Source organism: Salvelinus fontinalis, chromosome 33 (assembly GCF_029448725.1).
Source record: "Salvelinus fontinalis isolate EN_2023a chromosome 33, ASM2944872v1, whole genome shotgun sequence".
Classification (NCBI taxonomy): Eukaryota; Metazoa; Chordata; class Actinopteri; order Salmoniformes; family Salmonidae; genus Salvelinus; species Salvelinus fontinalis.
Genome location: NC_074697.1, coordinates 33,186,762 through 33,203,212, shown reverse-complemented (window position 1 = coordinate 33,203,212; position 16,451 = coordinate 33,186,762). Strand labels below are relative to the sequence as shown.

General features: G+C 46.6%; 1 protein-coding gene across 4 annotated transcripts in view; it reads right to left on the bottom strand.

The window, feature by feature from the left end:
* Positions 1 to 16,451, bottom strand: part of LOC129832081 (BCAS3 microtubule associated cell migration factor-like) — a 326,378-nt gene that overhangs the window by 243,202 nt on the left and 66,725 nt on the right. For all 4 annotated transcript variants that reach the window (XM_055895829.1, XM_055895830.1, XM_055895832.1 and 1 more), the window contains exon 15: positions 9,425 to 9,695. In XM_055895829.1, coding sequence (XP_055751804.1) covers positions 9,425 to 9,695 — 271 coding nt within the window. The remainder of the gene's footprint in view (positions 1 to 9,424; positions 9,696 to 16,451) is intronic.

Below are 16,451 nucleotides of genomic sequence, written 5' to 3'. Positions count from 1 at the left end.
GCAGAATCATAAAACACCACCTACTGTGAATGTATTCAGATACATTAGGGGTCTAGGGGCAACATGTACATTGATAGCAACAAAACATAAATCCTCCTTTAGGATCTCTTCAGTTCCACACAGTGTATAACATCAAACAAAATCTGACTAAAGCAAAATAATATATTCATTACTGAGTCTTCTCTTTAAAACAACACTACAATAAATCAAGACAAATTCACACCAGTAAAAATATAAAATGAAAATGAAACCCAAAACACAATTACTAAACTACCCTACATACTGTGTCTTTAAAGTGGAACTCACGAGGGGAATGTTTTCCAGTGGAAAGGAAGTGACCATTCATAAAAAGGAAGGAGGCGTCCCAGCCAGAGAGCCGTCCCAGCCCTTTCTGTTGGGCTAGATTCCTATCAAGGCAAAACTATGAGCCAGTCAAGCTTTACACGTCTTTTCATCGCTTTCTCAGTGGAGTGGAATAAGGCCTGACTGGCATTTTAGAGCCAGGCCAGCTCTCTGCCAAGAGGAACTCTGAGAACACAGCGCCACAAAGAGGATAGCACCGGTACTACACGCTGAGAGACAGAGGCAGATACACTGCAAGTCTGAAGTTTTTCTATATATTTTTTTTACATTACATGATACAATCATTTAAAAAGGAAGAGTTTTCAGTTATGATTATGAATCGGTAAGATATCTAATCACATTTTATTTGTCACGCGTCGTAGACAACATGTGTCAAACTAACAGGGAAATGCTTACTTATGGGTCCTTTTCCAACAATGCAGAGTTAAAGATAAGATAAAAAATATAAAAAGTGAAAAGGAATAAATACAGTGAATAAATACATTTAAAAAACATGGCTATAATGTATATAGGGAGTAGAAAATAACATGGCTATATACAGGGAGAACCAGTACCGAGTCGATGTGCAGGGGATAGAAGGTAATTGATGTCACTATGTACTGTACATATAGGTAGGGGTAAAGTGACTACAACAGGATAGATTGACAACAGGATAGATAGACAGTAGCAGCAGTCTGTGTGTGTGGCTTCAGTATCTATGTGTGGGCATGTTACGTGTGTGTGTGTCCAGTGTGTGTGCGTGTCCAGTGTGTGTGCGTGTCCAGTGTGTGTGCGTGTCCAGTGTGTGTGCGTGTCCAGTGTGTGTGCGTGTCCAGTGTGTGTGCGTGTCCAGTGTGTGTGCGTGTCCAGTGTGTGTGCGTGTCCAGTGTGTGTGCGTGTCCAGTGTGTGTGCGTGTCCACACATTTGTGGCCTGCTGGAGGTCATTTTGCAGGGCTCTGGCAGTGCTACTCCTTGCACAAAGGCGGAGGTAGCGGTCCTGCTGCTGGGTTGTTGCCCTCCTACGGCCTCCTCCACGTCTCCTGATGTACTGGCCTGTCTCCTGGTAGCGCCTCCATGCTCTGGACACTACGCTGACAGACACAGCAAACCTTCTTGCCACAGCTCGCATTGATGTGCCATCCTGGATGAGCTGCACTACCTGAGCCACTTGTGTGGGTTGTAGACTCCGTCTCATGCTACCACTAGAGTGAGAGCACCGCCAGCATTCAAAAGTGACCAAAACATCAGCCAGGAAGCATAGGAACTGAGAAGTGGTCTGTGGTCACCACCTGCAGAATCACTCCTTTATTGGGGGTGTCTTGCTAATTGCCTATAATTTCCACCTTTCGTCTATTCCATTTGCAGAACAGCATGTGACATTTATTGTCAATCAGTGTTGCTTCCTAAGTGGACAGTTTGATTTCACAGAAGTGTGATTGACTTGGAGTTACATTGTGTTGTTTAAGTGTTCCCTTTATTTTTTTGAGCAGTGTATTATGGCTTGGGGGTAGAAGCTGTTCAGGGTCCTGTTCATTTCAGACTTGGTAATGTCAGGGACTCCAGGATAAAGTTGGTGTTCAGCCCCAGGGACCTTAGCTTAGGGATGAGCTTTGAGGGCACTATGGAGTTGAACGCTGAGCTGTAGTCAATGAACAGCATTCTCACGTAGGTGTTCATTTTATCCAAGTGAAAAAGAGCAGTGTGTAGTGCAATAGAAATTGCGTAATCTGTGGATCTGTTGGTGCGGTATGCGAATTGGTGTGGCTCCAGGGTGTCTGGGATGATGGTGTTGATGTGACCAGCATTTCAATGCATTTCATGGCTACAGATGCGAGTGCTTCGAGGCAATACTCATGTAGGCAGGTTACCTTGGCATTCAGGGTTACAGGCACTATGGTGGTCTGCTTGAAACATGTATGTATTACAGATTGGGTGAGGGAGAGTTTGAAAATGTCAGTGAAGACTACACTGCCTTTGCTTCCAGTAATGGACAGACTAATCTTTCAACAGGAACAAGAGAAATCAAATCAAATTCTATTGGTCACATACACATGGTTAGCAGATGTTATTTTGAGTGCAGCAAAATGCTTATGCTTCTAGATCCGACAGTGCAGCAGTATCTAACAGGTAATATTGAACAATTCCACAACAAAACCTAATACACACAATCTAGTAAAGGGATGGGATAAGAATATATAGGTATAAAAAATATGGGTGAGCAGTGACAGAGCGGCTAAGATGCAATAGATAGTAAATACCAGATAGTGAAGGATACCATAAACACGTATGAGATTAGTAATGCGAGATATGTAAACATTCTTAAAGTGGCATTATTAAAGTGGCCAATGATATCAAGTCTGTAGGTAGGCAGCCACCACTCTGTGCTAGTTTAACAATCTGATGGCTTTGAGATAAAAGCTGTTTTTCAATCTCTGTCCCAGCTTTGATGCACCTGTACTGACCTCGCCTTCTGGATGAAAGCAGTGTGAACAGGCAGTGGCTTGGGTGGTTGCTGTCCTTGATCTTTTCTGCCTTCCTGTGACATCGGGTGGTGTAGATGTCCTGGAGGGCAGGTAGTTTGCCCCCGGTGATGCGTTGTGAAGACCACACCACCCTCTGGAGAGCCTTGCGGTTGTGGGCAGTGCAGTTGCCGTACCAGGCAGTGATACAGCCCGACAGGATGCTCTCAATTGTTCACCTGTAAAAGTTAGTGAGGGTTTTCAGTGACAAGCCACATTTTTTCAGCCTCCTGAGGTTGAAGTGGCGCTGTTACACCTTGTTCACCACACTGTCTGTGTGTGTGGACCATTTCAGTTTGTCTGTGATATGTACACCGAGGAACTTAAAACTTTCCACCTGCCACCCATTGCTGTCCAGTCGATGTGTATGCTCCCTTTGCCGTTTCCTGAAGTCCACGATCATCTCTTTTGTTCTGCTGGCATTGAGCAGGAGAATGCTGAGAACGCACCCTTGTGGGGCCCCAGTGTTGAGGCTCAGCGGAGTAGAGATGTTGTTTCCTACCTTCTCCACGTGGGGACAGCCCGTCAGGAAGTCCAGGACCCAGTTGCACAGGGCGGGGTCGAGACCCAGGGTCTCAAGCTTAATGATGAGTTTGGAGGGTACTATGGTGTTGAACGCTGAGCTGTAGTCAATGAACAGCATTCTTACATAAGTATTCCTCTTGTCCAGATGGGATAGGGCAGTGTGCAGTGTGATTGCGATAGCGTCGTCTGTGGACCTATTGGGGCGGAAAGCAAATTGAAGAGGGTCTAGGGTGACAGGTAGGGTGGAGGTTATATGATCCTTGACTAGTCTCTCAAAGCACTTCATGATGACAGAAGTGGTGGCTATGAGGCGAGTCATTTAGTTCAGTTACCTTAGCTTTCTTGGGAACAGGAACAATGGTGGCCATCTTGAAGCATGTGGGGACAGCAGACCCGAATAGGGATTGGTTGAATATGTCCATAAACACACCAGCCAGATGGTCTGCGCACGCTCAGAGGACGCGGCTAGGGATGCCGTCTAGGCCGGCAGCCTTGCGAGGATTAACATGTTTGAATGTTTCTCACGTCAGCCACAGAGAAGGAGAGCCCACAGTTTTTGGTAGCGGGCCGTGTCGGTGGCACTGTATTGTCCTCAAAGCGTGCAAAGAAGTTATTTAATTTGTTTGGAAGCAAGACGTCGATGTCCGAGACGGGGCTGGTTTTCTTTTTCTAATCCGTAATTGTCTGTAGACCCTGCCACATACGTCTCATGTTTGAGCCGCTGAATTGTGACTGCACTTTGTCTCTATACTGATACTTTGCTTGTTCGATTGTCTTACAGAGGGAATAACTACACCGTTTGTATTCGGCCATATTTCCAGTCGCCTTGCCATGATTAATCGCTCGTGTACAGCAATCGATAAACTTCTAGAATTTAGGTATCCATGTTCGCAAATTAGTTTTCTTAATATCCCCAGCTACAATAAATGCAGCCTCAGGATATATGGTTCCAGCTTGCATAAAGTCCAGTGAAGTTACTTGTTGGCCGTCTTGGTATCTGCTTGCGGGCGGATATACACAGCTGTGACGATAACCGAGGATAGTTCCCGGGAGATAATACGGTCGGCATTTGATTGTGAGGAATTCTAGGTCAGGTGAACAAGAGGACTTGAGTTCCTGTATGTTGTTACAATTACACCATGAGTCGTTAATCATGTAACATACACCCCCCCCCCCCCCTGCCCTTCTTAACGGAGAGAAGTTTATTCCTGTCGGCGCAATGCACTGAAAATCCTGTTGACTGTATGGACTCCGACAACATGTCCCCGGTTACTCTGTTTCACGGAAACATGGCTATGTTACAATCCTGGATATCTCTTTGGAAAGCAACTCTTGACCTGATTTCATCTACTTTGTTAACTAGGGACTGGACATTAGCTAGTAACATACTCGGAAGCGTTGGTTGGTGTGAGCGCATCCGAAGCCTCACTAGAAGTCCGCTCCGGGCACCCTCTCCTCTCAGCTTTGTTTTGGGTCGGCCTCTGGAATCAGATCAAATGCCCTGGGAGGTGCAGACAAAGGATCCGCTTTGGGTAAGTCGTATTCCTGGTTGTAGTGCTGTTTGTGCTGATAAGTTGACATCTCTCTGATATCCAATAGTTATTCCCGGTTGTATGAAATAAGACAAGGTTTTCTGGGCTAACAATGTAAGAAATAATACATTAAAAATATATATATACTGCACAGTTTCCTAAGGACTAGAAGCAAAGCTGCCATCTCTATCGGCACCATCTTGTAGGGATTATTCAGATGGTGGAATGTGCAGATAGTAGAAGCAACTGTATGACCTCCCACACTTATGGTGTAAACCACATCTTCCTTCATCTATCACTTTACAACGTTTAAAATGTCACTATGCTGAGGTGACCGATATTCATTTCCAGTATGTGTGCCTGCCTTCCTGTGTGTGTGAGTGTGTGTTAGAGGTCATATAGGCCACTGGGGAGCACACAGCATCAAACTTCATGTTTTACGAACGGTGAAGAAAATCAGTGTGTCCTGCACTTCAAAGTGAGCGTTTAAAAATCTCTAATTTTAGAAACTCTCGGACAAGCCCTGGGTCAGAGGGTCAAGTCGTAAACGTGTCACGCCTCGCTAGCGTGACGTTAGTTAGTTACCAGCCCCTCCGAGGTAATGCCTGTATCCAAAACGGCACCCATTTCCCTTTATAGTGGACTACTTCTGACCAGGGCCCATAGGGCTAGGGATCTGGTCAAAAGTAATGCACTATAAAGGGAAAAGGGTGCCATTTGGGACACACAGCAAATGCCATCATCGTACGAGCGGCGTCCGTTACACGCTGACTGTGTTTTGGCCGGAGGACGATGACTGACAGAAAAGGGTGTTGTGAAGGATTAAAGAACCCTGAAAATCCAAACAAGCTCCGTGTTGGCTTGTAATAGCACAGAGGAAGTAACTCTTTTCAACAGTGAATTAACAGTTTCCCCTTGAACTTTGTTTTGCCCTGCGCTGCGGCCTCTGAATGTGGGACAGAAACCACATGACTAGTTGACTGTGGATCCACAATGAACCACCAAGCCATCTATACAGGCCACCAGGAGAAATCAGCATCCCCACTAACAGACGAACAGTCAAGTGTTGATGTTTCATGACTTGGACTGTTTGACCCAAGCTGCAAACACATGGGCGCATGCACAAACACATACACACACAGATGCGAGTGGACACACACACACGGACGTGAGGGGACACACACACACTCAATGAACCATGGGAGTGGACACACACTTCACTAACCTCTATTATCTATTTTCTTTTTGCATTTTGCTCCTGTTGAACGGAATAGTAGTGGATTCAGTACAGCAGAACTTCTCCTTCAACCACAGGAGTGTTTGGACTGAAATGTGTCTGACATTGACAGAAGCACAGCAGAGCGAGGCCACTCTTGTCTACAGTCAGACACTGACCCCAAATCAGCCAGACTCAATGACCACAGACAACTAGTCTACTAAAACCCTACACGCCAGTTTAAAACAAACACATTGGTTTACATGAAACATCTACTCCAAAAGTCAAATATGTACAGTATCATTGATGTCTAAGCATTTGAGCAACAGAGCACTCCTGCAGGTTCAGGTTGTGTGAGCTACTTTAGAAACTACGTCTACAGCTAAGCTATATGACTGATGTGCGAATAGAAGTTTAAAACGATTGTCAAACAGTCCTTCACATTGTTACATGGACATTATTAGGGACAATAAAATTAGGGACATTAGGGACAATAAAATAAGAATTTGTTCTTAACTGTCTTGCCTAGTTAAATAAAGGTTAAATAAAAATAAAATAAATAAAACAATGGGTCCACGGAATTAGAGCTCTGCTCCCTGACCCGAGACAAACATTATACATGGGGTTAGGGCCGGGTTGGGCCTGCTTATCATCAATAACTAAGGCACGGGCAGGGCTCAGGTATCACAAAATTGATCACTAACATTTTGAAGCTCAGCCATTTGCTCGTGCTCTGCTGAGCAGTACAGTCATATCTGACTAGGATCATAACATGGTGTCAGAAATACTTCAACCTCGTCAAATTTACAGAAAATAATTATGTTCCTTGAGTTTTGGGTTTCGGGCAGGGCCAGGCCTTAAATTCAGAAGAAGCAAATTGGGCCTGAACGTTGCGGGCATGAGTAGGGCTCGGGCTTAAAATTCATGCCCACGCAGGGTGTCATGTAAACATTTTCCCAGCATGAAATAGTTTCCAATCTTTCTGATTGTGGCGTCATGTTGTAATATTTCTCACAGCGTGAAAACGTTCCCATGAACTCAGCCATCCACATAAAGCGATGCACATGCAATGAATCAAGCTGGGAGAAATATTACAGCATGACCTCACAATCAGAACACAAATCAGAATGATTGGGAACTATTTCACGCTGGGAAGATGTTTTACATGACACAGGGCTCTTCATTGAATACACTGTCTCAGTTCCATTTAATCATTAGAGACATCAGGTCATCCATTCCTCTGAGGATCCACTGGCAAAGGTCAAAGGTCAAGGGTTAAAACAGGACTTGATAATAAATAGCAGGATTCCATATTTAAACGGAGAGAGAGAGAGAAAAAAGCCCAATTGTAGCCTTCTATTTTTAAAGTGGCCTGGCAGCTCTGAAGGATGTGTACTTTTCCTAGTTCCTTCCCCAAAATCAATGTGTTGTCACAGAGGACAATCAGAGGGCAGCTGTTGTGGCTAGTCTGACTGATTCATTACCCATGTTTCTGACGCCCAGATTCAAGACCAAGAAACAACCTGTTCACAAAACAGACAGCACACAAGCAAAGTTTTTTGGGGTCCGCGCAAACAGGATAAATCATCTAGCCTCAACACTCGGAAACAGACTAAAATGACAAGATCGGCGTTGCAAAGCAACACAACAGGATGCTGCCAAATCATTCTGAAACTCATGCAACACAAACTTCAGACTGATGGGAAAACAGTTACAGTCAAGGTCACTTATAGTCAAAATGCAAGCCAAGATCTACCACTCAGATTTTGACTTAAACATTGATGACTTAAAAAACGTAAGCCTATGCAACATCAAACAATTCAAAACAGTTATGTAGCATTTAGGTTTGTGCAGTAGGCTATAGGCCCAATACATTATATCACTGCAACTCATGTGAAACTCATGCACCAATTCATTTTGTTACTCCTATGACCAGAGAAATATTCCTCAATATTAAAAAAGACAAGCAACTAATAATAACACAAGCTTATGGGAACACTTTGATACAGTCATTCATTACAGTTTCAGTGCTGGTTGTAGAGTGAGTGGAAGTAGGGAGAACACAGAATTCATGGCTTATAAAAGTGTTGAACAAAATATTGACAGAGCAGACGTCATGATCTCCCCCCACACACACACCATGCAGAGAAAACCCAGCCCCCGGATTCCTGGCTGACTTCATCACAGCCTCCGAGGTCAATAAAAATGAACAGATACGCTATAAATATCAAAGTCCTGAAAAGCGATTGCTCAAACAGTAGTATTTTTGTCTTTCTTCACGCTGTAACATTTATATAGCCATCTGCCACCCCTTGGGGGGCAGCGCACACACACACACAGGTATCAGTGAAGAGACTGATACCTAATTGTTGACAGGAGTGATGTGTGAGTCTCTTGCTTCTCTGTCCCTCGTTCACTGCTGCTACAAGAGTTAAACTCCCTCTTACTTCCTCTGTCTCTCCTCTTTCTCCTTTTATCTCCTTCTCTCCACTTTATCTCACTAGATCCTGCACGAGACAAGCTGCGGCGGCAGTACATTCCCTGGGCTTGACGTCACTCTGGCTTGAACGTCCTTCTAACATTGTTTTAAGTGATATGCCAGTGGTCATTAATACAGAGGCTGGGGGAGAGAAGCCACACAAAGAGTATTGGGAGAGGACTAAAGGACCAAAGGGTGAGGTTCTGGGACTGACAACAGGCTAGGAAGGGAGAGGGGAATTCAGGGCACCACGGCTGGAGAGACTGAGAGAAAGGGGAGAGATGGATGACTGAAGCCCTGACAGTGAGAGGCAGGGAGGGAGGGCAAACTGAGAAGTTATGCAAACAGCACCGACCCTGAACTGTGATTTTTCTCTGTGAACTTGCTGATGAGTATATGTCGACAGGTGTGTGTTTGCGTATGAGTGGGTGTGTGTGCCCACGCGGTAGTGATAGTGTGTGTGTGTCCACGCGGTAGTGATAGTGTGTGTGTGACAGCCAGGCCAGGCGGCTCTAGGGGTGTTTGACCAACAGGACCAAGGCTGTAACAGACAGGTCATAGTCCCCAGCAGATCAAGGTCTACTCAGGTGACAGCCAGTCAGCAGTTGCTGTCACTTACTGGAACTGGAGCCGCCGCTGTCTGAAGAGCTGTGTGCTGCCACACCCACTATATCTGCTATAGCCATGTCACAACATGTTGCGTATTGTGGGGTTTTATGTACTGTGCAATAGTAAGAGCATGAGGGAGATGTTGCTCTCTGCTTGGTGCGTGTGCATCTGTGTACGAGCGAGTGTGTCCTCTATCCTTACCGTGTAGTGGGGACCCCGAGGGGCTGCTGGAGAGCCCGGGGATGGGGCTGCATCTCCCTCCTCCAGCCTGCTTGATGTTCAGTTCATTCTCTATCTCCTCAAGCCCTGCACTCTTCTGGAAGCGAGACATGCGGTTGACCACGCGGGGGGACATGTGTGTGCGGGTGCAGGGCGTGCCACCGTAGGGGTTGATGGGAAAGACGTGGGAGGTGCCACGCAGTGTGCTGATCACCACCCAGCGACTGTCCTGGCTGAAACAGATGTCCTGGACCTGGGGAAGGAGAGGCGGGGGGGAGCGAGGGAAGGTGGAGAGAGAGAGAGAGAGAGAGAAGGTAGAGAGAGGGGGAAGGTGGAGAGAGAGAGAGAGAGAGAGAGAGGGGGAAGGTGGAGAGAGAGAGAGAGAGAGAGAGAGAGGGGGAAGGTGGAGAGAGAGAGAGAGAGAGAGAGAGAGAGAGGGGGAAGGTGGAGAGAGAGAGAGAGAGAGAGAGAGAGGGGGAAGGTGGAGAGAGAGAGAGAGAGAGAGAGAGAGGGGGAAGGTGGAGAGAGAGAGAGAGAGAGAGAGAGAGGGGGAAGGTGGAGAGAGAGAGAGAGAGAGAGAGAGAGGGGGAAGGTGGAGAGAGAGAGAGAGAGAGAGAGAGGGGGAAGGTGGAGAGAGAGAGAGAGAGAGAGAGAGGGGGAAGGTGGAGAGAGAGAGAGAGAGAGAGAGAGAGAGGGGGAAGGTGGAGAGAGAGAGAGAGAGAGAGAGAGAGAGAGGGGGAAGGTGGAGAGAGAGAGAGAGAGAGAGAGAGAGAGGGGGAAGGTGGAGAGAGAGAGAGAGAGAGAGAGAGAGAGGGGGAAGGTGGAGAGAGAGAGAGAGAGAGAGAGAGAGGGGGATGGTGGAGAGAGAGAGAGAGAGAGAGAGAGGGGGAAGGTGGAGAGAGAGAGAGAGAGAGAGAGAGAGGGGGAAGGTGGAGAGAGAGAGAGAGAGAGAGAGGGGGAAGGTGGAGAGAGAGAGAGAGAGAGGGGGAAGGTGGAGAGAGAGAGAGAGAGAGAGAGGGGGAAGGTGGAGAGAGAGAGAGAGAGAGAGAGGGGAAAGGTGGAGAGAGAGAGAGAGAGAGAGGGAAGGTGGAGAGAGAGGGAAGGTGGAGAGAGAGGGAAGGTGGAGAGAGAGGGAAGGTGGAGAGAGAGGGAAGGTGGAGAGAGAGAGGGAAGGTGGAGAGAGAGAGGGAAGGTGGAGAGAGAGAGGGAAGGTGGAGAGAGAGAGGGAAGGTGGAGAGAGAGGGGGAAGGTGGAGAGAGAGAGGGAAGGTGGAGAGAGAGAGGGAAGGTGGAGAGAGAGAGGGAAGGTGGAAAGAGAGAGGGAAGGTGGAGAGAGAGAGGGAAGGTGGAGAGAGAGAGGGAAGGTGGAGAGAGAGAGGGAAGGTGGAGAGAGAGAGGGAAGGTGGAGAGAGAGAGGGAAGGTGGAGAGAGAGAAGGAGTGGTGGAGAGAGAGAAGGAGTGGTGGAGAGAGAGAAGGAGTGGTGGAGAGAGAAGGAGTGGTGGAGAGAGAGAAGGAGTGGTGGAGAGAGAGAGGGAAGGTGGAGAGAGAGAGGGAAGGTGGAGAGAGAGGGGGAAGGTGGAGAGAGAGGGGGAAGGTGGAGAGAGAGGGGGAAGGTGGAGAGAGAGAGGGAAGGTGGAGAGAGAGAGGGAAGGTGGAGAGAGAGAGGGAAGGTGGAGAGAGAGAGGGAAGGTGGAGAGAGAGAGGGAAGGTGGAGAGAGAGAGGGAAGGTGGAGAGAGAGAGGGAAGGTGGAGAGAGAGAGGGAAGGTGGAGAGAAGGAGTGGTGGAGAGAGAAGGAGTGGTGGAGAGAGAGGGAAGGTGGAGAGAGAAGGAGTGGTGGAGAGAGAGAGGGAAGGTGGAGAGAGAAGGAGTGGTGGAGAGAGAAGGAGTGGTGGAAAGAGAGGGAAGGTGGAGAGAGAGGGAAGGTAGAGAGACGGAAGGTGGAGAGAGGGAAGGTGGAGAGAGAAGGAGTGGTGGAGAGAGAGAGGGAAGGTGGAGAGAGAAGGAGTGGTGGAGAGAGAGAGGGAAGGTGGAGAGAGAAGGAGTGGTGGAGAGAGAGAAGGAGTGGTGGAGAGAGAGAGGGAAGGTGGAGAGAGAGAGGGAAGGTGGAGAGAGAAGGAGTGGTGGAGAGAGAGAGGGAAGGTGGAGAGAGAGAGGGAATGTGGAGAGAGAAGGAGTGGTGGAGAGAGAGGGAAGGTGGAGAGAGAGGGAAGGTGGAGAGAGAAGGAGTGGTGGAGAGAGAGAGCGTTTTAGATAGAGTGCTGATCAGCTAGTCATACAGTGACAGTAACACAATGTATAAGTAGTAAGGCTGTTGACCATAGAGCAAAAAATAGCATTTCCCATACAAAACCTTAACGTTCTCAAATAGATGTGAACTGACCACTGAACAGAAAATATAAGATGACCAGTTGAAAGGAGGTCTCTGGAGGGTTGTTGAGGGTTTGATGGTAATGTATTTTTAAGTCTTTAGTAAAAACAGCCCAACAGTCTGTCTGTCTGCAGAAGACAATGAAGGTCTCTCAGTCTGTGGCCTCTAGAGCTACACACACAGCCAGCTCACAGAGGACACACTCCAACAGATCGTTGTGTAGATGCTATATCAGACATGCTACAGAGACGAGACCGAGACAGAGAGACAGAGACAGAGCAACAGAGAGAGAGACAGAGAGATAGAAAGCTGGAAAGAGGAAGACAGAGAGAGAGAGGGACAGACAGTATCCATCATCAGAAAAAGATAAGGTGTATATCTTCCACTGTGAACACTGTCTACCTGTGTGTTTCATCTGTGGCCATGGCACAGGTTGGCTGGGTAATTGTCCTCAGCAATGACAGTGAATGAGGCATCTTGCACATACCAGTTCCTATAAAAAGCTAAGGATGGAGGGGTAGTTTCACCTGAGCTCTGCCTAGATGGGGAGGGGTTACATTCTTGACCTGGATAATATTGTCCTCTCCTCATATTTTGTAGGACACAAACTCTCCAACAACAGCAGAAGTAGGGTGAAGTCTCTCAGAACAGAAGTGTGTGTATGGGTGAGATGAGCAGACATGTTGTGGTAGAGAGGAGACACAGTAGAGATGATGTCACACACAGACAGAAGCGTTCAAAGTGTCTCGCCTCTATCAGTAACACTGATAAGTCAGATTAGAGCAACTGTCACTTAGCAGGAACTACAATGGAATGACAGGAATCCTGAGAGAAAGATTATGTGCAAATACTTGAACTATTTGCACATATGACATTTGAAATGTCTTTATTCTTTTGGAACTTTTGTGAGTGTAATGTTTACTGTTAATTCATATTGTTTATTTCACTTTTGTTTATTATCTAGTTCACTTGCTTTGTCATATGTTGGTATATGTTGGCGGCAGGTAGCCTAGTGGTTAGAGCGTTGGACAAGTAACCGAAAGGTTTCAAGATTAAATACCCGATCCAACGAGGTAAAAATCAGTCGTTCTGCCCCTGCCCCTGTTCCTAGGCCGTCTTTGAAAATAAGAATTTGTTCTTAACTGACTTGCCTAGTTAAATATATATATAAATATATATATAAAATATATAAATATATGTTTCCCATGCCAATAAAGCCCTTAATTTGAAATTGAATTGAATTGAGAGAGAGAAAGTGGAGAGAAAAGATAGAAGGAACAAACCCCAAAAGAGGGGAAAAGGTGCAGAAAACAATGGAAAGCTAAAAATAAAACAGCCACCCAGAGCAAGAAGAAAAGTGACCAGACAAAACACCCTGACCTGCCTGGTCACTGATTGTACTCCACTTTAAACTGGTTTCAAACCTCCTAGGGCCCTATTACTGAGAAACGCTCCTGTTGCTATCAGAAACATGCCTGTTTACCTGGGCTGACTCTGGGTCAGCGTTGGGAGTGTGTTTGGTGAGTCGGAGCGAGCCCAGCCCAGTCAGTCAGCCAGGCCAGATAAGAGCTGTGTCCACCCACCTGGCTACAGCACCATTATCACTTACGGCCTTGTTTGCTGTGTAGGAGATAACCTCTGTGCCCAACAGCCTGCTCTCTCTCTCTGCTGCAATCTCTACAGTGTTTACAACAGTAGGATCAAAGCTAGTAACACACAGCCAGGCAGCAGGACCTGCCGTTATAAGTCACACATTAACCAGCCCATTACAATCATCTAGACGCCAAATCTGTGTGTGTGTGTCTGTGGAGGAGTTTGCGTGGGTGTATGTATGTATGTATATGTATATGTATGTGTGTGTGTGTGTGTGTGTGTGTGTGTGTGTGTGTGTGTGCGCGCGTGTGTGCGTTCGCGTTCGCGCGCAAGGTCGAAGCAAAGCTTAGTGCTCTGGTTCAAACATGACACTAGGTGGACAGGCAGCTAGGGTCCAAGCTCTCCACAGATAAATATTAGTTCTGCTAAAGCAAATAGAACATCACAAGTTACCAACTAAACACACTTCTGGCCCCGGAACGGCTGCTAAGCTAAACATATGAGAGTACATCAATAAGAGAAGAAATATCCATAGAAACAGACTAAATGGGGCAAAAATACCAACAGAAATACAAGTATCCTACACACCAATAGACCTACATATTAAATAGTTTAACCTCCAAACTCCACTGAGCACCTGTGATACTGGAATGATGGCCCGATTGGAGAGAACACACTAGGGTAACTAGTGTGGGGGACTAATCCTACAACTCGGATTGCCTGAAGTGCTGCTTCTGTGAACTGTGATTCTATATAACAGGCCTGCATGCTGTAGAGGGAGAATACAGGATGCTGCGACCCTTGGCTTGGGTCCAATAAATCTCCTTACACGCCACTGAGGCTGTCCATGTGTGCACGTGCATGCGTGTGAGTGACGGAGTGTGTGTGCGCCATAAGCGAGGCCTCAGCTGACATAGTGGCAGCAGCAGCGTGCCACAACTTCAGAGGGAGAGCTTAAAATGGTGGTCATTCCTCAAATGAGGCTCTGCACAACCTCACAATGCGATTAGTCGGGAAGAGGGGAGGAAAGTGCCATGTCAAAAGGGGCTCATCCCTCCTAAGATCTCACAATATTAGATTTTCACCAGAGAGAGAGAGAGACACAGAGACCGAGAGAGGGAGAGACACAGAGAGAGACACAGAGCGAGCGAGAGAGACAGAAAGAGAAAGCACTGTTAGCTAGGGACAAGAAGAAAAAAATGCAGCCGCCTTTATTGAATGAGGCATAGTGAATGTTGTTTGAAACTCGCCATGCCCTATTTGTCTTACAAATTGTCTCAGCTTTTGAAAATGTGTTTGCTTTGGACGGGGATGAATTGATTGGCTGGAAGGCTGTGATTCCACAGCTGTGAGGAATCTGGTGCTGCAGTCAAGTGAGAGGCAATGAGGCCTTGCTTGTTTCTAAATCATCCTTCACATCATTTACAGAGCTCCCTGGGTCACACCCCGCCCTGTTCGGGTTCTTATCCACTCACACGCACGCACACACACAAAATACTCAACTCACATCATCCAGCCTAATAGTGTTTTATCCTTTCCAACAATGTCATGAGGAAATTACGTTTGAGCTTTAGTGGTCACACACATGACTCGTTTCAGGAAAGTAGGCGTAAATTGTTAAAATTACTAGCCTAGTTGGTTTAGCAAGGGAAAAAGCCAGGAACCTTCCAGAAAGCCATGATTGGCTGTGATAATGGATGGGCTGGACATGCCGAGAGATTACTTCGGATTGGTCTGCCATGTAGCAGGCTTCTGCCTATAACAAAGGGCTGCTCAGTATGTGTAGGTAATCCTTTCTAAGGCAGCTTTTTTGAAAGATATCATGACGAACTGTGTTGCTCTCCACATTCTGGAGGAAGATTTTGAAATCAGTGGAATGTCCGGTGGAAGCAGAGTAAGATAGATAAAGAAATTGACAAAATTCTGGCGTTTGATTGCAAATATGCAGAGGGAGTCGAAAAGAGAACACCCAGAAAGCTGTTTTACATCTTCAAACTAAGGGCAACCATACCATCCATGACAGAGAGGGAGAAGTGTTCATCCATGTATAGGGGAAAGAGAGTCTAGCTAGCTACATTTACAGATCTAATACATTTCTAATTTAGTCAGAAAGTCTTTAAAGTGGGCTGTTAGCTAGCTAGCGTATATGATCTGTGTAATAATATTATTCGTATCTCAGAGCCATTTGCATTGCAAAGTTATAGCCTAACGTTAGCTAGCTAGGTAACATTGAACCTAGTTGGTTAGCTACCTGCAGATTCATGCAGGGTAGTAACGTTATGAGTTGGGATTTTGGTTCATTGTTTAGCTAGCTAGCTACATGTCTTAATGAAAGACCCCACTATGCATTAACCATTTCACTGTACTGTTTATACCTTCTGTATCCTGTGCACACTTACAACCGTAAGCTATTTTCTGTAATTAGTGTGCCATTAACTTTTAAATAATTGTGTTGTTTTGAGTTTATTTTCCTGTAATAATGAATAAAAATTTGCTAAAGTAATATGATATGGTCATTATTTGAACTGGCTAGCTAGCTAACTTAATGGTAGCTAGCTAGCCAACAAGCTAGAACTGAACCAAAACATTGTTTAGAAAGATAGAAAGATACGACAACTCCATTGTGTCCTCCTCCCAGAGCGCTAAGAACCTTGGCGTGATCCTGGACAACACCCTGTCGTTCTCCACCGACATCAAGGCGGTGGCCCGTTCCTGTAGGTTCATGCTCTACAACATCCGCAGAGTACGACCCTGCCTCACACAGGAAGCGGCGCAGGTCCTAATCCAGGCACTTGTCATCTCCCGTCTGGATTACTGCAACTCGCTGTTGGCTGGGCTCCCTGCCTGTGCCATTAAACCCCTACAACTCATCCAGAACGCCGCAGCCCGTCTGGTGTTCAACCTTCCCAAGTTCTCTCACGTCACCCCGCTCCTCCGCTCTCTCCACTGGCTTCCAGTTGAAGCTCGCATCCGCTACAAGACCATGGTGCTTGCCTACGGAGCTGTGAGGGGAACGGCACCTCAGTACCTTCAGGCTCTGATCAGGC